The following is a 21,731-nucleotide window of genomic DNA, read 5'->3' on the forward strand; positions in this document are numbered from 1 at the left end:
GCGACAGCCAATCCCTAACCACCACCCCTCCCCCATCCAGTACCGCCCACTGACCTTTCTCCGGCAACCAATCAGAACAGGGCGTGGCTTCGACCAATCAGCCTTCCCCAGCCCCTATAAAACTGTTGCCTCTCCCTCAATAAAGTGGACTTGCGTGTTTACCTTGTCTCCGCGGTAGTTCTTCTGCTGTGCGCCCTCCAGTCCTGAGAGCCCCCGACAAGGGCCTGGCTTCCCTTGTCCCCAGTTCGTTGCCTGCTTCTCTGGGTGACCCCTTTGTCACCGGCTTCGCCGGGCGACCCCGTCAGCCGAACCGCGCAACCCCTGTGAGACCGATCCCTCGTCTGCTGCCGGACCGACCCCTCGTCCCAAGTGGGACCGACCCCTCATCCCAAGCGGGACTGACCCCTTGTCCAGAGCTGGACCAACCCCTCGTCCGCAGCCAGACCCCACCTCTACTGACCGAGCAAGCCGCCGCAAGTGTCCAGCCTTCCAAGGGAGGACCATAATTCTCCCTGGGCACTACTTTGCAAGGTCTATGTGCCAGTCCTCAAGAAAGTGTCCAGCTTTCCCAGGGAAGACCACAATTCTCCCTGGGCACTACTTTGCAAGGTCTATGTGCCAGTCCTCAAGAAAGTGTCCAGCCTTCCCAGGGAAGACCACAATATTCCCTGGAGTGCACCCTATCTGTTATTTGTCAGAAAACACATTTGGCAATGTGCTCACTGTTCTAGTTCTCATTAATCCCTCTGAAATATGAAAAGTACTGACCATTGAGGCACTGGTGTCCTGATTAACAAAGCCTTCTGCGTGATTTTTCACTTCTAGGTTTACTCATTAAAATTTTTCCACGTACTGGGGGGTGAGTTCAAAGAATTCACAGACAAACAAAAACTGACAGAATATCTTACTAAAGGACAAGAAATACAAAGGATACTAAAGAGAGTTCTGCAGTCAGAAAGGAAAAAAAAAACAACAACAAACAAACATGGACCAGAGACTTGGAGAAGAGTTTAAAAATGAAGATTAGGAAGTATAAATTAAAGTGTATCTGCTAACGGATTCCAAAAGCACATTAAAAAGAATCACACATCACAAGTGGGTTTTATCCAAGGTATGTAAGGGTAGTTCAACACAGGACAATCATTTAGTGTATTTAACCACACTGAAAATTTGATGAAAAAGAAACATATGATCCTCTCAATTGATGTAGAAAAGGCATTTGACAAAATATAGCACACTTCCTTGATGAAAACACTCCAAAAGATAGGGATAAAAAGAAGCTTTCTCAATAAAGGAAAGGGCTTGTAGGAAAAACCTACAACTAGTATTGTACTCTACGTAGAAAGACTGAAAGCTTTCCTACCATGATAAGGAACAAGGCAAGGATGCCCACTCTCACCATTATTATTGAATTGTGTGCTAGAAAATTGAACGGGAGCAATTAGGCTAGATAAGAAATAAAAAGGCACAAATATAGGAAAGAGAGAAGTAAAACTTTCACTATTCCCTTGTGATATGATCATATACTTAGAGAATCCTTAAAAATCCACAACAAAGCTTCTAGAATTAATAGATGAGTTCAATAAAGTGGTGGGATATAAGATTAATATGCAAAAATCAATAGCTGTTCTATATGCTTCTGAAATGCAATCTGAGGCAGAAATCAGAAAAAAAATCCATTTTTAATAATGGCTAAAAGAATCAAATCTTGAGGATTAAAGTTATCCAAGTACATAAAGAACCTGTATTCAGAAAATTACAAAACTTTGCTATAAGAAACTGAAGACTAAAATAAATGGAAGGACATTCCATATTCATGGGCTAGAATCTAAATATTGTTAAGATGATAATTCTATCCAAACTGATTTAGAGAGCCATGCAATTCCAATCAAAATCTTAATAGTCCTTTTTGCATAAATTAAAATTCCAATAATCTAATTTATTTGGAAGAGTAAAGGGCCCCAAATAGCCAAAATAACTTTTAAAAGAAGGTATGAGCCATCTGCCATAAATGCCAGTATTAAAAAATGAAGAATATTATAAAGCTTTGTCTTTGACATTTTGTCTTTCATCTCTGGAGTTCAGTGCCATGTCAGTGGATCCTACTTTGGAATTCGTGTGCCTGAGTTTGATGGCGTTGGACTCCAACGTGTCCTTTCTACACATGCCTCTTCTGATACTTTTACTGAACCTGTGGTTGTTGCTAGGGTTGTTGAATACTCAGGAGACTTGAATCTCTGAATTGCCCATGTGCCAGCTGGGCCCTGAGCCTCTGGGCAACTCCTCTGGTTTGTTGGACATTCCCAGGTCAGCTAACAGGCAGGTGAAGATGGTCAACCACCATACCAGGGAACCGAGCGTGCCTACAACTGCAAGCAGAATTTCAATCAACATCGATGTGGAATCTAAGCCCCCTCTCAATATAGAGGTGGAGTGGACATTACCAACCCAGTTTCCACAGGACAGTGGAATAAAATATGGATTAGAGTTGGCTTATTGATATTGTGCTATGGGACTATTGTGACCGGCAATGGATGAAATTGTAGTATTGATGTGGAGAAAGTGGCCACAATAGTTGCTGAGAGCAGGGAGAAGGAAGAGGAGTTGTAATATGGGGGCATTTTTGGGACTTGGAGTCATCTTAAATGATATTGTAGGAACAGATGCTGGACATTACACATCCTGCTATAATCCACTGAATGTCCTGGGTGAGAGTACAATCTATAATGTAAACCACTTTACATGTGGAGCAGCAGTGCTCCAAAATGTATTCAACAAATGCAGTGAATGTGCCATGATGATAAAAGAGGTTGTTGACGTGGGAGAAGTGGGATGAGGGGGTGGGGAGTATATGGGAACCTGTTATACTTTTGAATGTAACATTTTCTCTGATTAGGTGTCTTCAAAAAATACAATTTAAAAATTTGATGGGGTTGGACGAGTGGGGAGTGGGGTGTATGGGAGGCTCCTATGTTTTTTAATGTAACATTTTCTATGATCTAGGTATCTTCAAAAATATACAGTTAAAAAATTGAAAGGGATGGAGGGTTGGGAGTGGGATATATGGGAACCTCTTATGCTTTTTAATGTTACATTTTCCATGATCCTTTTTAATTTTAAGAAAGATAATTAAAAAAATAATAAACTAAAATAAATAAAGTAAAAAAGGAAAGACAGATAGAGGGTATGTTATGCGCCCCTGAAGAAGGGCAGGATGGTCAGGCTAGTGATTGAAAGCTCCCTAAAATCAAGACTCTTTGCTAGCCCTCTGCCCAGTGACAATGCCTGTAATATCAGGACAATCAGAGTAGAATTGGGATTCAGGTGTGGGTTGGGGCTGGCCTGCTGAATGTGAGGCTCAGGCACTGGGACCATGCTCCTGCACATTTGCACAGTGTATAAGAAAAGGCCAGTCCTCTGACACTTTTTCCCACCTCACTACCCCTAGGTCTATCTCCTCCATCTTGAGCATCTGGCTTTATGTATTCTCAGCATTTCTTTTTTTTTTTTTTTAATTATTTATTTATTTTTAAAAATTACATTAAAAGAATATGAGGTCCCATTCAACCCCACCGCCCCCACCCCCGACTCCCCCCACAGCAACACTCTCTTCCCTCATTGTGCACCTGGTAAGTACATCTCTGAGTATCGCTGCACCCCTAGTCAATGGTACACATCATAGCCCACACTCCCCCACGTTCCATCCAGTGGGACCTGGGGGGCTCTACAATGTCCCGTAATTGTCCGTGAAGCACCACCCAGGACATCTCCTCGTCCCGAAAACGCCTCCACATCTCATCTCTTCCTCCCATTCCAATTCCATCTGAGTCCAATTCCATCATGCAGAAACACCAGTTCCAGAGAAGGGCCATCTGCCATGGCAGTGAACCCCATCTGCCATGATCATAGAACCCGTGGGTCTCTTTATTCCTCAAAAGAACCAATACTTGGGGTTGTATCTACTTTATCTGTCTCTCAGACTCTGCTCATTTGTGCATAAGGGCATTCCTTCTGACAGCCTCCAGACTCTTTTTTAGAGACTCATAGCCTTATATTCTCATTTCTCTTTTCCATTTCCCCCTTACATTAGGTCAAACAGCATTTTGAAGTCATGTTATTATATGTAGACAGGGATTTTCTGCTGATCCGTGTTCAACCTTTAATTCAAGGTCCTTTTCTAGTTGCATCTTCAGCTGATATGTGGTAGTGATCCCTCGGTGCCAGGGAGGCTCATCCCCGGGTGTCATGTCCCACGCTGGGGGGACTGCACTGCATTTACACGCTGAGTTTGGCTGTGAGAGTGGCCACATTTGAGTATCATGAAGGCTGTCAGGAGGAAACTCCCAGGCACAGTGCTACTCTAGACCTTATTCTTATTGGAGGTGTATAGGCTCAAAAGCATAGCCATAAGTATCAGGAGCCCACTGTTGGGCCCTCCTTCCTTCCTGGTTCTTGCTGTTGCACCTGGGGAACTGCCGCTGCTCCCCCAGGGTCCACACCAGTGACCCCTCGGCCAGGGGCCCAGTACCGCCCCCCCCCCAGCTATTGTTTTTAATTGTTTCCACTATGAGTATATCTAGACATTACTATATACCCTGGGCATATGCCCTGGCAATTAGTCTGGCAGGGGCTCAGAGCTAGAGAGTGAGGGAGTCTTGCCTTCTCCCCATCCTGCTCTCCCCTGAGAGAGGAGAGAGACCATCAGCTAGTGAGCAAGGAAGGCTCCAACTGGTCCTATTGATGTCTACTCCCAGACCCTACAAGTGCCAAGGGCTTCCTGGGCTTAGTGGGGAGGAAATATTTGGGGACCCGGGAGAGTGAATGAAGTTCTGTGTAAAAGGGAAAAAATACTAACCACTTGGGTAGGGACAATATTTTCAGTATATTTTTCTTGAATTTATTGTTTTATATGTTGCATTGACTTCCATGTCCCTTTAAGAGCTGTATTTTTAAGTTTTCAGGTGTACCTTATGTGTCTGTTTCTATTATTTTTATAGGAATGCCCAATTATTACTGTATCATTTCTTTAAATATACACTATTCTTTCCACTGATGTTACTTTCAAGTTTGTCAAAATCAGTTGGCTAATTCGTGTATTTCTGGGACTTCTTTTTCATTTCATTGGTTTATGCATAGTAAAATTTCTTCTTATATTCTAGTTGAAGTTTTCAATAAAATATACATCATAATTCAAAAAGAAAAGAAAAGAAAAGAATGTAGGTATGAGAGCAGTGACGTAATATGTATATGCACTTTGATGCTCATAACAGCATTATTCTCTATAGTCAAATTTGGAAACAAGCCAGGAGTCATAAACAGTGGAATACATACACAGTGGAATGTTATGCAGTGGTAGGCAGAAATGAAGTTGTGAAGCAAACGACAACATGCATGAACCTGGAGGATATTTTGTTGAGTGAAGGAACCCAGACATAAAAGCACAAATACTGTAGGATTGCACTATGTGAATTAAATACATTATGTAAATTCATGGATATAATAATTAGAACATAGGTCACCAGAAATTAGAATAAGGTAAGGAATGGAAAGCTGACGGTAAATCTGTGCAGAATAGGTTAAAATATTCTTTGTAAATCTTTGGAAATGAATGGAAATGGTGATTTCACAACATAGTGTTAGTGACTAGCAGAGCTATTACATGGGTATCACAGTGGTTGAAAGGGAAAGTCTAAGGTCATGTATATTGCTAGAAGGAAAGCTAAAAACATAACATGGGACTGTATAACATGGTGAAACCTCATGTCAAATAAACATATGGATGATATTCCATTTATACATATCAACTAGAAAGAAGAAAACAGAATAGCAACTATGTATGGTGTGAAAGCAAAGAAAGATCAATTGGTGATGAGTTTTTTACTTCTGTTTTTGTTTGTTAGTGTTATTATTATTACTGGAATACTGAAAATGCTCTGAAAACGATTTAAGTGATTGTATAGAATGTATGACTGTCATTATATGGAATACCAATGATTGTACACGTTATATGGATTTATGGAGTATTAACATGTATCTACAATAAAATTTATTTGTTAAACACTAATGGGAACAGTGAAGCTCAAGGTGCCTGATTATTTTTACATTTTCAAGGAGTTAAGATTCCTCAGCTTTGAAACATTTGAACCCCTTTATCTTTTGGAAGTCAAATTTAAAATTAAAAGGTAGGTATCATCCACATTTGTGGATTTGGGGAGGAGGGGTAAGGAATTTTTCTTTCTGGAGTAATGAAAATGTTCTAAAATGGACTGAGGTGATGACAACACAACTTTGTAATGAAAATGAGAGCCACTGAGTGTATACCTGTGATGGATTGCACAAATCATGGGACTATATACCACAGTAAATCCTGTGGTGGAAGATATATTGTGGTTTACCATATAATTATGTGAACTTTCTCACATGAATTGTAACAAATATCCAATACAAATACATGCTGTTAATAATAGGATGCTTTATGGGGAAATCATACCTAAGTTAAGCTAACACCATAGTTAAAAATTGTGCTTTTATCAATTGTAGCAAATGTTCTACAACATTGCAAGGAATTGTTGGTGTGGTAATGTATGAAAATCCTATCTGTTTTTGTATGATTGCTTTCTAAACTCATAATTTCTTTTGAAAATACCAAAGAAGTAAATAAAGTATAAAGAAATGAGTGCACTAAAACCTGAATATCTGATAAATGTTTTTATCTTGAAAAGATGATATTATTAGTTTGTATGGAATGGTATTAGTATGTAGTTGACTTTTTTTTTGATTGCTGAATCTGTGTATCCAAATTTCCAAATATAATTTAAATTTGATTAATTCACACCCTTTGCATCTCTTCTATGTTTGTGACAGAAGAAGTATATATTTCAGGTATTTTATTTTGGATTTTAGCATTTTATGCTCTTCCTCTTTTTCTCACTCAATACTTTGGGCTTATGAAATGTGACTTATACATTATTAATACTGTCAGTATATTGTGTTTGACTTTTTTTTTCCAAATTGTGCCTAACCCATTTATCTCTGTTTCTTCTTTTTTCAATGTATGTTTGCTTCAAATAATATAAATGGATTTTTAGGATTCCAAACACCAAAGAGGTTTAGACCATTCACACTCCCAAGAGCGAGCAGGGAAGCCTTAGGCTGGCTCTCCTGGGGGATGGCTGAAGGAAACCCACTCCCAGGTGAACTCTGTCAGCGGACGACTGTGGCTTAGAAAACATTGTGAGGGAATTCTTTTGGCAACAGTGGCAGGTGAGAGTCCCTAGCACAGGGTGCCCATCGCGGGGGGATGTGTGGGGATGGGTGCACCTGGGACATGCTGCTAGGGAATAGGAATGTGTTCATGTGGTCACTGGTTGTTGTCTCAGTGGGCGGAGATGCACGCAACACCAAAGGAAAAAAGGCAAAGAAAAGAGGTCTCGGTGTAAAATATGGGTTTCAAATTTCTGGAGCAAATGTCCATAGCCACTTCTTTGGATATTTGTATAAGTTTCTCAGTTGTGTAGCCCTGGCCTCCTCATTTCAGTAAGTTTGAAAGGTCTCATGTGTATAAACCCCGGCCTACTTCCTTCTTGCACATAGGTATGATCTTCCTAGGTAAACAAATCATGTTTCTTTCTGTGCATTTGGTGTACCTTCCTAGCTGAATATTTCTGGGGTTCCATTATTCTTGAATATAACTGCATTCCAATTCTTTGCCTGTGAATGTGAGCACATAAATTCAGGCTTTTTTCTTAACTGGATATAATGCTAGTTTTCCTGCTATATAAACCTAACTTGAATGAACCTTATACTCAAGTGCGAGCTTCTTAGGCTGATGAGGTCTTGAATATTGATCACTGTTATTTGATATAGACTTCCAGAATATATAATCCCTGAATTACATTTTTGTATATGGCTGTGAGCTTCCAGCTACTCAAATGCAGGCTTCTGTATTTCCTAAACTAGTATTCTTTTTTTTTTCCTTTTTCTTTACTTTGAAGAAGCTTTAGATTACATAAATGTTACATCAAAAATCTGGAGGATTCCATATACTCTACTCCTTCCCCTCCCATGCTTTCCCCCATTAACACCAGCTTTCCTTAGTGTGGAACATTTGATAAAATTGATGAACACATATAGAAGCATTGCTACTAACCATGGACTACAGTTTGCATCATAGTTTACACTTTGCCCTGTATAGTTTTATAGATTATGATGAAATATATGAAGGACTCTATTCATCATTACAATGTCATGCAGGACAATTTCAATGTTGCCCAAATGCCCAGTGTTACATCTATTCCCCCCTCTCCCTTCCCTCTGAACCTCTGGTGACAACTGTCTTTATGTCACTGTTACAAGTTCTTCCATTTCTGGAATAGTAATGACTAGTCCATAGATGCATTCCCATCTTATGTTCTGTTTGTTCCTCAATCTTCAGGATTTGGGGATGGTGATGCCCACTCTCCTTCCGATTGTGGGGGCTTAGATCCCATGGGGTAGATGAAGGGGACCATCTTGCTCACAGTTGTAGGTGGGCATTGTCCATCATTCACCTTGTGTTAGCTGTCCTTGGTGAGTGCAATGAACTGTAACTCTGCTGAGATTCAGGGCTCAACCTATGAACAGCTAGGAGGTTTTAGTCTCTGGGACATAGATTAAATGGGTATAGCGCTAACTGTGGGTTCAAGTGTAAGGGGTAGAAGAACCATATAGGAAAACTATAAGTGAGTCTAATTCTGAAACCCTGGACAAATGGGCCATCATATATTCCAAGGAAAGGCCCAACAACAGCATGCCAATTCTCTGGGATTGTCTGCCCTGCCTATAGTGTCAAGATGTCTCCAGAACCTTCAGGAGCTCCTGTGCTTTGGGCACAGTTTGCTGTGACATTCAGTGAGAGCCTCCTGAGACATGCATAACCATAAGCTCTGGAATGAACTCTCGATTCCATTTGAAATAATACCTTAGCCATATAAAAAACTCATATGCATTTAATATTTCCCCCTTCCACAGTCTTTTTCCCAAGCATTCCTAGTAGTCACTTGCTTATAATCTCTCAGTGCCAGGGAGACTCACCACCAGGAACCATTCACTGTTGGAGATTTGAACCTGAAGGGTATCGGGAATGAAAGAAAGAGAAAAAAGAGAGTGAAATAAAAAGAAAGAAAGGAAGAAAAAGAACGAACGAGAGAGCTGGGAGCAAGGTGTCTGCTAGTAGAGACTCATCAGACAATTTGTTGTTTACAAGGGGCTGTCTATATACCCCAGTCTATGTGACAAGCAGCAACACTTAGCCTACATGACAATAAGCAGCAACAGGCACTTAACTATCAGCATTACTCATAGTCTAAGGAATTCAAAAAAATCTTATCTCAAGGTACAAAGTCTAAGTGTTCTATTTACTTCAAAAGGTATGTGCTCATCTTTTCTTTCAGCCTTTAACAGCTTCATCCTATTTGCCAGGAACTCTTAATTACTGCATTCCTTAGGTTGCAAGCGTAGCCATGGAAACAGCAGTGTCTCCCTGTGAGACCACTATGCCTCAGTTTGCAACAATGCACCAGCCTGGGGGAAGATACTGAGTTTATATGCTGAGTTTGGCCAAACAGGAGGCCATATTTGAGCAACAAGGAGGCTTTCAGAGGGTAACTCTTAGGCAATATGTATCACCGGCTAAGTTTCCATTTCACAAGAAAAGGTTCATCCCTGCAAGCATCAATATCAAGAGGTTGGTGTATTGGTCTGTCCTCCTTTGCAAGGCACTGCCCATGTAATGTACTCTAGAGACTCTTGCCACTCTATTAGAGAAAGAAACACAGCTACCAGATGGGAATCCAATATTTCTTCAGTTATTGTAAGGATCTCATCCACCAAGACAACAACCCATGAGCACTTGAACACATTCATGTTCCATAGAGGCATGCCCCCACCACCGCCCCCCACCAGTAATCCTCCCCTGCACATTTGCAACCCATCTGCAGTCCAAAATCTCCCCCAAAACAAGGCCAAATAAAGAAATAAAATAAAATAATTTAAAAAAAATTAAAAACAAATATTGCTTCGTTTCTTTCATCATTGTAAGATGTTCCCTTAGAACGTATTCTCCTGCATATGAATGCAATCTTCCTAAACTTTATAATCCCTGGACCTTTATTTCTTGACTCTGAGAGAGTTATTCTAGGTTGTTATTCTAAGCTATTTCCTCTTTGGGTGGACCTGGGCACTCCCTGTGGTACAGACACAGGCTGCTTTTGCCTTGTATCTAGATGTGAGTTTTAGAGGCTATGCTCTATCGCAGGCTCCTGTATCATGGATGCTCCTAGCATCCTGGCCTGCACACTTATAAAAGGCCAAATCATAGAGGCAAACAAAAGGATACTGACAGCTTATCTGCATGGCTGTTTAGCACAGTGGGCATGCAACTGTGTAGGTACATGCAGAATATTAATGGGTATACCAATAAAATGCATTTGTCTTTCTAGAACACCCATCCCAAAGCATCAGAATTGGAGTACTCCCATCTCCACAGTTCAGATATTACTGAAAAGCTAGAGTAATCTGCAAGAGGCGTCACCCATCAAAAACCTGGCTTGCCTAGGTTTTTGCCAGACTCCACCCTCAGCTCATGGTATTGTGTTCCTCAGGGCACACCCCTGTGTTGTTAGAATTGGCGAGTGTAACCTGGAGGCAGGGACTTCTAGTCCACGGTACACACCCTGATGGAGCTGCTGGTCAGCTATTTGACCGTCAACAAGACTTACTCACCTCTCAGCCTCTCCTCTCTTCTCTGTAACCTGAAGACTGAAACTTATGTCTTCTGCATACCTAGATGTGTCAGCGATGCTCTGAGAGCCCCAGGAAACCACGAGGCCAAGAGGTTCAGCTCCTGCTAGTTTGCACAGAGAACGACACGTTCGATGTAGCTCCTGCCCACACCCCCAGCCCAGCAATCATTCTGGACATCGTATTTAGTGGGTACCCCAGCACTGCTCTGAGCCCCACCTAGTCCTAAGCCTAATGGATATTCAAGCCCATGGAAAAGCAAAGCAGTTTCCATGAAATAGAGACAAAGCCCCAGGGTGCAGCCCCAGAAAGGCGTCCCAAAGCCAGCCACAGTGTTTCAGCAAGAGCTTTTTGTTTTCATTTTTTGCATCCTAAGAGAAAGGCAGTGGGGATCCAGGCAGGTCCCACCCTCTCTCAAGGAAGAGGACGGCAACCGGCAAACAGGATTGGCCAGGCTGCCCACTTGTGAGAACAAGGGGCAAAAGGTCCCCGTCGTGGCAGGGCTGGTAATGGCCACAACATCAGATACTCAGAAAACGTCTGGGGAGGGGAAGGGCAGGCAGCAGGCACGCCCTGTCAACTTCGGGAGGGTACTGGACTAAGTGTGGCTTCCGAGGCTTTGCCTCTGGCCCCGCCCAGGACTTCTCTCTGAAAGCCTGCCGCGTCCTCTCCATGAGGAGGGCGAGGGACGCGGGCGATCACCTGGGGATCCCCCGTGAACTCGGCGGTCGCTGTGAGGACCAGAAGTTGTGGGAACCTGGCCTGCTGGGGTGTGTCTTCCAGCCATGCAGCTGGATTCGCGTGCTTCATCTGTGCGGCGTGATGAGGACCCCAGATGCAGGCCGACCCTGCGGATTAGGTGGGAGGTTAGAGAGGTGCCTTGCCTGGGTGGAGGGTTCCTGGTCTAGCCTGGGGCCTGGGCGGCCCGGGCGCCGCAGGGAGCCCAGAGACCTGGGATTGGACGGCAAGGGAGGTGCAGCGCGTTCACTGCGTCCATGTCGGCTGTCTTGGGGCTCCCTGCCGGCTGCGCCTTCTCGACGGCCCCTCGCCGCGCCGTCCAGGATCCACCTGCCCGCACGCGCGCGGCACGGGAGGTCCACGCCCCAGGCGTCAGCCAGGTGCCCAGCAGCAGCTGAGAGAGATGGCGTGAGCTCGCTGGTCCCAGCGCACGCCGGCTTGCTGCCGGTGCTGCGCGGTCTGCGGGAAGTGGAAGCGGAAGTCAGCACTTCGAATCCCGTCTGCGGGCCTCAAGGGCGCTGGAGAAGTTGGCCTCCACAACGCCTTCCCACGACGCAGGCGGGCGGCCCCGGGCTAGCGCTCCCGCGGCAGAAAGCCCGCGGACAAGGTCTGAGCCAGCGGCTCGGCAGTGTCCACACCAGCAGGCAGGGCGCGGGCAGCACGCGGCTCAGACCACCCAACACCCTCCGCAGGGTCTCCCTGTAGCTCCGCCAGGACCCCCGGCCGTACCTGGACAGGTCCCAGAGGCAGGCGCTCATGACGGCCACGTCGGGGGCGTGCTCGCCCCGTCGCAGGTGGTCCAGGACGCTCTCCGCGCACCGGGCGCACACGCGGTGAGGAAGAAGAAGCGTACCCGGTGGCGGCCAGAGCGGACCTGGCGGACCTCGCGGTAGTGGGTCCCGTGGTGCAAGCGGCCCCGCCTGCAGCCTTCCAGCCGCCTGTCCGGCTCAAAGCTCCGCTCGCCCTTGGCCTCCAGCTGCCTGAGAGAGCAGGCAGTCCTTCTGCAGCAGGAGCACCGTTACCGGGTGCTTGTACACTGACTCTGGACCGAGTCGCCCGTTACACCCCAAACTTGTTATACAGCAGCTGCGGGACGTCGCAGGCTCGTAGGGAGGCCATGGAGGCTGAGGGCGGATGGCCTTGCGCCCAGCCTGCCTCGCAGTAGGAGGTCTGACCGCTGAGGCGAGGAAGTAAGGGCGAGGTTAGACGGCGCGGGAAGGGCGAGGCCCACTCCTAGGTCTCAGTGCCTTCCTTGTTGCAGGCTGCTCCTGGAGCGCTTGCCTCCTCTTCTGGGGAATTGCTCTCTTGTTGCCTGGTTCTCCTGCAGAGCCACGAGTTGCTGTCCTGGAGCTTGAGGGAGGACTGTCTTTGTTAAGGGGAACGCTGACTGGGTTCCCGTCTGCTGCCAGGATTTCCAAGCAGCGATGGGAAGTACACTGCAGCCTCAGCGAACGCCAGCAGTTCAGATGTATTGTTTTCGTTTAATTAACTCTATGGTCACCTCCTTGTGGATTCACGTGCGCCAGTGAGCGAATCCAAAGCCGTTGGACCCGTTACTGTCTCCCACAGGTAATATCTGGTTAAAAGAAAAACTCTAGCACAATACCACAACCACAGGACATTTTCACCCCCCCCCCCACACACACACACACTTAGACATAAAAGCTGTTTTTAGAAATGTTTACAGAAAATTGGCACTGGAAATACCGGGAATTCCTGCCCCATCCTCCTTACACACCCACACACAGATTCCCCTACGTGGCACATACCACAGCAAAGAGCCGTACCACCTCCTTCCCATCCTACCCTTAACACAGGGACATGAAAACATCTCAATTCCATAATTTTGCCCGACGCAGGATTTTGTAAACATGGAGTCACGCATCATCTCTAACATGGGGCATGTCATTTGGTCCCTCTGGCGCTGGTCTGTACAGAGTCATCCTCAGCCCCTGGAGATGCAGCACAAATGGCCACTTTAAGCTCTGCTCACCTGCTTAACTGAATTTCCAAAGTGAGGTTTCTGGCTGTGGGACTAAGGGGTCAATACATTATTTCCTTTCTTTGCTGATTACTCTTCCATGATATTAGGTGCCATGGCACTTTGAAGCAGTCATCATTCAAAAAATCTTGGAGTTCTTTCCAGTGTTTGGCTTTTCAAAAATAACGTGCTATGACATACCTGTGCAGATTTATGGAAACATAGGTTTTCGCATGTCTAGGGTAAACTCCAGACTGCAATTGCTGGGTCGTACGATATTTGCATATTAAGACATTTAACAGAAGCCAAGACTGTTTTTTAGAGAGGTGCATATTTTACATATGTGAGTGATCCCTTTCCTTTTCCCTAAAGTATAGATGTGTGTGAGTTTTCCAAGATAAAAACCCTGGAATCCTTCTGCATGGATATAGGCACGACTTCCTGGTTATATGGACCCTGTTTAGCCTATATCCTTTTCCAGGCATCCTTCTTTATCTAGGATGTGCACATCTTGCCTGTACACACCCCAGACTCCTTGTCCCTGAATAGACAAGTGGGTTCTGCTTGAATCAGCCCCCTGACCCCCCTCTATACTTCAAGGGATGTGAATTGGAATTTCTTGGCAGTATAAATCATGGGTGTTTTGTGTGTGTGTGTGTTTTCCTTTTTGGTAATAATGGAAATGGATGGACAGATACCAGGCATATAAACTCTAGTCTCTTTCTCTTTTGTACAGCACCAGAACCATTGGCCATAGGCGGGGCTGCAGTTCTTACTGTGTGCATGCACACATGGCTTATGCTGGAATTTTAAATTTTAGCAAGTTTACACAAACAGCCCAGATATTCGTGAAGAAACACACAGCCCCCACACGTAGCCCATATCAGTAGCATGGTAAGAACTGTAAAGGTCCCTTGAAATTTAAAGTTCCTGGAACTGGAAATGCCTCTGTCAGCCCTGTCTGTGGGGTGAGAAATAGGAACAGAAGCCAAAGATGATCTAGGCTTCTTTTTTAGAGGTTAAGCTTCCTCCTTTCAAAAAGGGGACATGAAATCTTCTAGAACGTCAAATTCATAGAAAAGGTGATGTCTAATGCTTGTTTGAGGGGCGGGGAAGATCCATGAATTCTGATATCAAATCCTGTGCCTTGACAGTGCTGCTGTGATCCAGAACATTAAATCTCCCATAAAACTGGCGGGGGACAGAGTTGATATAGAGCCAGCAATGTCAATATAGTTATGGCGATGACAGAGATGCTCATGTGGACTCTTACCTGATCATGGGGAGGAATTCCTGGGTGAAACAATGAATATCCATTTACAGTTATGGGCAGGGTCTCCCCTTTGTTGTTCCCATGGACTAGAGTTGCTTCTGGGAGGATATTACACTCTCAGGGAGGAACAGCTGAAGTGTCTGCCCTTGCTGAGGGAGTTTTCCCAGGTGTGGGTCTTTCTGCAGGAGACCGTCCCATTCTTTGAATTTAATGCATTATTAAATGACGACATAGGAAAGGACAGGACCACCAGATGCACAAGCACTGGTTGTGATAGCAACTGTGTGGTGCACCGTACAATAAGTAGGAGACTTCTAATAGAGGGTTTCATGGCCAAGAAGTGTATTCACAGAGGGCATAGAGACCCCACATTTTCCTATGAACCACCTACTGCTGGGCTTGGCACAACACTTAAGCCTGCCTGTAGACAAGAGAGCTATTAACAGAGGTAAAATACCTGGTGTCATCACTAGGAATACCCTGGGGACAACCTTGCATCTGCATACTTGCCATTCCACCTTCTATCCCCAATGGAGAGGCCTGAGTAAAACAAGGAATTCAGCTGAGCCCAGGCAATTATGAGCCAATCTGTTTCTTTCCTATAGATCCCCTTTTCATCTAGTTACAAAAACCAGGTGGCGGACTTGGCCCAGTGGTTAGGGTGTCCGCCTACCACATGGGAGGTCTGTGGTTCAAACCCCAGGCCTCCCTGACCCGTGTGGAGCTGGCCCACGCGCAGTGCTGATGCACACAAGGAGTGCTGTGCCACGCGGGGGTGTCCCCCAAGTAGGGGAGCCCCATGTAGAAGGAGTGCGCTCCGTAAGGAGAGCCGCCCAGCGCGAAAGAAAGTGCAGCCTGCCCAGGAATGGCGCTGCACACACAGAGAACTGACACAACAAGATGACGCAACAAAAAGAAACACAGATTCCTGTGCCGCTGACAACAACAGAAGCGGACAAAGAAGATGCAGCAAACAGACACAGAGAACAGACAACCCGGGTGGGGGTGGGGGGGAAGGGGAGAGAAATAAATAAATAAGTCTTAAAAAAAAAAATCAATGGCACCTTACCACTTCCTCTCAGGAGTCTACATTTCCTGCAAGCTTTTTTTTTTTTTTTTGGCATATTTTTTAACATACTTAGATTACATAAATGTTACATAAATAAGTGTAGCTGATTCCCATATGTCCCACTCCTACCCCTCCCACTATTTCCCATATTAACAACATCCTTCATTAGCGTGGTACTTTTGTTACAGTTGATGAACACATACTGCAGCATGCTACTAAGTGTGGATTATAGTTTACATTATAGTTTAAACTCTCTCCTACACATTTTTGTAAATTATGACAAAATATACAATGGCCTGTATCTGTCTCTGCAACATCATTCAGGACAATTCCAATGTCCCAAAAACACATCAATTTACACCTGTTTTTTTTTGTTGTTTTTGTGGGTGTTTTTTAATTTAATGATTCTTAGGTTACATAAATGGTACAATAAAAAATATAGGGGATTCCCATATGTCCCACTCCCCACACCTCCCACATTTTCCCACATAAGCAATACCGTTCATTAGTGTGGTACATTCATTGCAACTGACGAACCCCTTTTGGAGCACTGCCACTAAGCACGGATTAAAGTTTACATTGTAGACACGTATTTTATAAGTGCCTGATCTCATTTTAATCCTCACAGAAACTTCACAAGGCAGGTACTATTATGATTCATTTTTCACAGATGAGAAGTCTCATTTTAAGAGAGGCAAGTTTACTTGCCTGGGCCCAGAGCTTACACAAACAATCATCCCATTGTTTCTGAAAGTGTGTTCTGCATAAACTAACTGCATTATACTCTTCCCATTTTAACAATAAAATGCTGGGCCTCACCCCAGCTGAACTGCGTCAGTATCTCTGCGGGTGACACTCAGCAATATGCATTTTATCCAGGTTTTTGAGATCAGACTCAATTTTGGGAATGAACTTACTATTCTTAACACACACATGCTGACACACAATTACCACCTATTGATGCAGGCACATAAATAAAAACACATCATTAGCACCTAATAAATTTTTGTTGTAAGCTGCTGACATTCTTGAGGTTGTTTGTTATGCAGCACTATTTCAGAAATAACTAATTAAGAAAGTCTACCTGTGTCCACAGAGTTAAACCAAATTTTTGAAACTGACTCAGAAATCTTTAAATACATTGAATTGCCCAGACTCTTGCTTAGAGACACTGATCTTGACAAGTTGCCCTGTTTAGAACTGTGTTATTAATACAGATTTGGAGAACATTTCGTTTAGCAGTAAAGGGTTTTAAGATTTCCTCCATCTTGTGTTTTGTTCATCCTCATAAGAATACCCAAGATGAAACAGTAATAGGTGAAACTAGTTGAAAATTAAGCACATAAAGGTTTTGCCAACCTGTGAGCTCCTTGTTCACTATGACCTTTGTCTTCTCTTCTGCCTTTTAAAAATGATAACTCAAAATTAACTGGCCTCTCTTTTCTCTCCTCGTTCCTAATGCATGAAATGGTAGGAAACACTGTGCCCCAAAGTACAATTCCATGGCTGCTATACCCCCTCACTCCACCATTAGAGAGCCTGCTTCCCACAGCTAAGTTATCTTTATGCAGCAATTAAAAAAAAAAAAAAAGAACTAAAACAGGGATTCTTCACGTTTTGTGTCCCACGGACCCCTTGGCCAGCCAGATGAAAACCATGGACCCCTCCTCAGAATGTACCCGCAGGGAGTTTTAAGACACTGAACCAGAGTTGGGTCTAACAACTACGGTAAATTCAAAGTAAGGGCGAGTATAAGTGATTTTTCAACATATGCAGCGACTGTAATGCGACCCGCGATGAACACTACTGTAAACTACTGCATACATTCAAAAATGAAGGAAATGCTGAATTTCAGGTACAGGTCAGAGAAAATAAAGGTAATAAATTGAGAGTTTTCAATTCAACTTATGGACCCTCTAATTAAGAACCCCTGGCCTAAAGTGAGGAGTGTCCCTGTCATTGAGGGCGCTTCTCACCTAGCATACAAACACACATGAAGAGTGACGCACTTGACAGTGTTACTGCTCTTCTACTATTATCATTCCAATTTTATCCAAACTCATTCTTTGTTTTTTCACCATTTACTCCTTCCTTCCTTCCTCAGTATTGCAAGGCAACCAAGTTGACAATGCATCTCCTATACCTGACGTGGTGTTGTCCTATCGTGTTAAGTTTACTGCTCGATTGTCTGCAGGCCAAGATAGAGTTCCCTGGAAAACACACACATGCATACACACAGACACGGAGATATCAAAAATGGAATTTATTAAATGAAATTTAAGACCGGGTCTTAACTCTCCATATCCTGCACCGCCTATACCGTGTTCTACTTGTGATGTCTTTAAATTCTAACTCTTACGTTCAAAATGGTCCCTCACCGTCCATGCAATATTACCTGTATTTGTATGGCTGTTGAGAAGAAAAACTTGGATGTGAAAATCAAGGAATACTCTGAAGATTAAAAAAATATCATTGATGAGACACTGGAGGGAGTACTTCCCTAAGGATTTATACACTTTTAAGGGAAGGCTACTGAAGAATCTTAGGGTGAGCAAAACCAAAATGTTGGAGCTGGGACTGGGGCTGATGCCCATGTTACTACGCTTAGGAGTGGAGAAGATTATCTCTGCATCTTAGTGTATTTGCCTGGACTTGCTCTCTAGCTGGATTAAGCTTCTCTAGTGACAACTTTGTTTGCATTACACTACTCCAGGGTTCCTATCTTGGAATAACTCCCTGAAGACCTGGGGTTACTCACCACTTCTCTCTTACCCTTCACTAGAGAACCGAGAGTTCCAGGCAGCTGGCACACAGATTTAACCCCCACTGCATCCCATTCTCACCTGTCTGCCTCTCTGTTCCCTCTTCTTGCCTCTTCCATCCTTGGGTAGTGTTGCAGGGGATTCAGCCAGAGATCCTCACAGACGATCTGGTAGCGGAAAGAGCATGGTGGGACCAGGGTATGGACCCTATTCCCACTACCCAAGTAGCTGGGAGGCCCTCCAAGGCCATTTCTTATGCTCCCCATGATGGCCTCACCTCAGCAATCCTATCAGATTCTGCAAAGTTGTGGTCAGAGAACAAGTTAAAAAGCTTAAAGTTGGTGCAGTGGTGAGTGCAGTTGTAGGCCTGGTGTTCAAAAGTGTGGAACCATTGGATCGGAGTGGAGTAAAATTCCCAGTATCCTGGAAGAAGAGGAAGATGAGGGAAAAGATCTTGAACACCTCCGTGCCTGGCCCATCCAGAAAACCACCTCTTACCAGTGATGGTAATGTCGTAAATCTTAATGATGGCTTCATTTTCAAAGTAGGGGTTGCTCCAAAAGGAAAATGTGATCTTGCAGCTCTTCCTGGGATGGTTGAATTCTTCCACCTGACAGGGAAAGGTAGAGAAAGGTGACCCCTCCCTATGGAACAAGCCTTTTCCTGATTCGGTTCTGAATCAGTACCACTTGCCTTCAATAGCTAGCTCATCCCTGAGGGCTGATGCTCCCAGACTCACCTCCCAATTGATCATGTAGCTGAGCATGTCCACATCTTGGTCAGTGATGATGGCTGACATCTGAGGGTGGTTCAGAATCTGCGCCGGGTCAAGAAGCCTTAACATGCTACGGATGGAAGGGATAGATGCAAGCAGTGTATGTCTACACCGATTTCTAGGCATTGCTGGACCATCTCTTTCAATCAGACCCTTTGTCACAGCCTACCTTCGTTCTACTGTTTCCCTGGCTTTCTGTTCCCCTACAGCCATCTGCTCTCTTACACTTGGAAAATCTGTTTCCTGAGATCCTGAGCTCTCTCTTACAAAAGTGTATGGGGGTCTGTAAGTTACTAATTATATACAGAAGGCAGGTTCTGAGTTCCCAGGGAGGGTGCAGAAGTGTTCTCTTTAGGACATCATGTGCTGAATGCATCCACTGAAGTAAGTAGTACATAGAGCTAAATCCTACACATGGAGAAGGAAGACGAAACTACCAATAGAATCACTATTCTCCCAAGATCTCTGTGTGTGGTTGCATCCATCCCTTTTCCTCAACAGGACCTCTTTCCCCCTGCATCACTCCCTCTCACAGGTAGGACTGCGTCCTTCCCCAGCTGTGACCTCCTCCCCCAAACCGCATCCCTAATCCACTCCTCATGGAACTGCAGTAAGGATAGGGTTTTCTTATTTTTTTTTTTCTGGGGGGGAGAGGGAGGGCTTTTATGATCTTTTTAAATTAAGGTACAATTAACATACAATAAAATGTACAGCCCTTCATCTGTTCAGTTTCAGCAACTGTACACACCCACATAATCACCAGTCAAAACAGGATTTAGTGCATTTTCACCACCCCCAAAAGTTTCCTTGTGTCTCTTCGGCCAAATTCCCTCCCTGCACTTAAGAAAGCTGCACTTTCTATCACCAGAAAGGAGCTTTGCCTGCGCCTGGACTTTAGCTAAACGCAGTTGCACAAGGATACGGTTTTGACCCAGAAGCCAGGAATACCCTCGATGATGCTGCTTCTGCGCTGCAGGTGCGGCTTAAGCCTCCGCTTCAGCTTGCGCTTCAGCAGGCACAGGGCCCGGTTGGCTCGGGCTTGCAGGCTGCTCAGCTCTAACTGCAGGACCTCCAGCGCCTGCAGGGATGTCCTGGCCTCCGCGGCATCGCACCCTGGCTGGGCCCGCCCGCACTCCTCCTGCCCCTCCTCCAGGCTTTTCTACTCCGCTTCTCGCTCCTGCTCTTCGGCCACTCCCTCCACTACCGCCACTACATTCTCCCGCACGATGTCCTCCATCACCACCTCCACTCTCCACTCCAGCACCTCCATTTCCGGCAGCTCCTCCACCCAGAGCACCGCGGCCTCCTCGCAGGGCGCCTCTCCCGTCTCCATCCCTCCAGCTGGGGCCTGTGCCTCCGCCCCTGCCCTGCAGTTCTGTGGGGACTGTTCTGAGCGTGCCTGGGGAGCCGGGCCTTCGCCAGGACCCGCTTCACTCGCCATGTGGCCCGGGCCGGTGCAGGGAAAGACCCCGCACACGCTCTCCCCAGGCCACGCCCGCGGGTACAGCAGCGCCCCCTAGCTACGCGGGTGGGCCCCGGCAGCCTGTGGCGTTGGAGACGTCCTGGGCGCATGCGCAGCGTTTGGTGACGGCACGACGGCCAGTGACGGGGAAAGCCGCGCTTTCCACGCCCCACGCCGCTCCCCCCCCCCCCACCCCTCCGGCGGCGCAGAGCCCTGGCCCCTCCCGCTCCTGCCCTTCCCCGCTCCTGCCCCGCCCTCACACTGGGCTGGAGCAAAGCCTGCGCCTGCAACCCGCAGCCCAGCCTTCGAGGGAGCGAGTCTGCAGGGCGCTGCTCACCTCCAGCAGGCTGGTGGGGAACGTGCGTGGCGCTCAGTGAAGGTCAGGTCAGGGCCCGCGCGGGGACCCCGGCTGGTTCTGGGGCGGAATTTCCTAAGCCATGGAGGCAGACCCCGCCATACAGGATCTGGCTGCCCGCAGCGATTATCCCGCCCACAAAACCTAAGCGGAGCCGGGAAAACTGCGCCCTGGCAGCCGAGCACCGGTGCCCGGAAAGGCGCCCTGTTCTGCCCCTAAGTTTCATTTTGGGGGCGCTAGGCCGCCTACCTGAAACCCCCCTCGCCCATACACCTGCCTCATTGAAGAGAAAAGACGGCAGGGAGGACGACAAGGAAACCAAAAAAAAAAGTCTTTCCTAAGCTAGGGGAAGGTGGGTCTTCATTCTTGAGCCTATCCAATTATGAAAACGACTGATAGAGGGGCTCCTTCATCACCGTGTGTGGACTTACTCACAGGACCGTGACTTCCTGGAAGTCGTTCTTCTGGAGCGTCTGTTCTGCTTTTCCATACTCACCCTCTTCCCATTATTATTTTTCCTTTCGTGGTACATATCTT

At 45.7% G+C, this 21,731-nt stretch overlaps 1 protein-coding gene and 1 pseudogene across 1 annotated transcript; both read right to left on the reverse strand.

Moving 5' to 3' along the window:
• LOC139438578 (lysine-specific demethylase 6A-like) overlaps positions 1-11,589 on the reverse strand; it is a 74,145-nt pseudogene extending 62,556 nt beyond the window's left edge.
• A 6,978-nt stretch (positions 11,590-18,567) lies between these two features.
• Positions 18,568-20,835, reverse strand: LOC139438592 (testis-specific Y-encoded protein 3-like). The gene is made up of 5 exons (XM_071213680.1): positions 20,300-20,835; positions 19,342-19,419; positions 19,101-19,212; positions 18,880-19,025; positions 18,568-18,769 (listed from the first exon to the last, which is right to left on the reverse strand). Exons 2-5 carry the CDS (start codon positions 19,399-19,401, stop codon positions 18,680-18,682), a joined length of 408 nt encoding a protein of 135 aa, XP_071069781.1. The 5' UTR covers positions 19,402-19,419; positions 20,300-20,835; the 3' UTR covers positions 18,568-18,679.
• Between the last annotated feature and the right edge of the window lie 896 nt (positions 20,836-21,731).

The sequence above is a fragment of the Dasypus novemcinctus genome, assembly GCF_030445035.2.
Source record: "Dasypus novemcinctus isolate mDasNov1 chromosome Y unlocalized genomic scaffold, mDasNov1.1.hap2 SUPER_Y_unloc_1, whole genome shotgun sequence".
NCBI classification, from domain to species: domain Eukaryota; kingdom Metazoa; phylum Chordata; class Mammalia; order Cingulata; family Dasypodidae; genus Dasypus; species Dasypus novemcinctus.

Excerpts from the sequence above, each read along its gene's own strand:
- LOC139438592 (XM_071213680.1), bottom strand. The coding sequence starts at position 19,401 with ATGTCAGCCATCATCACTGACCAAGATGTGGACATGCTCAGCTACATG. Across the intron at positions 19,213-19,341 it reads GCTACATGATCAATTGGGAG|GTGGAAGAATTCAACCATCC; the intron begins GTGAGTCTGGGA and ends TTTCCCTGTCAG. Across the intron at positions 19,026-19,100 it reads TTACGACATTACCATCACTG|GATACTGGGAATTTTACTCC; the intron begins GTAAGAGGTGGT and ends CTCTTCTTCCAG.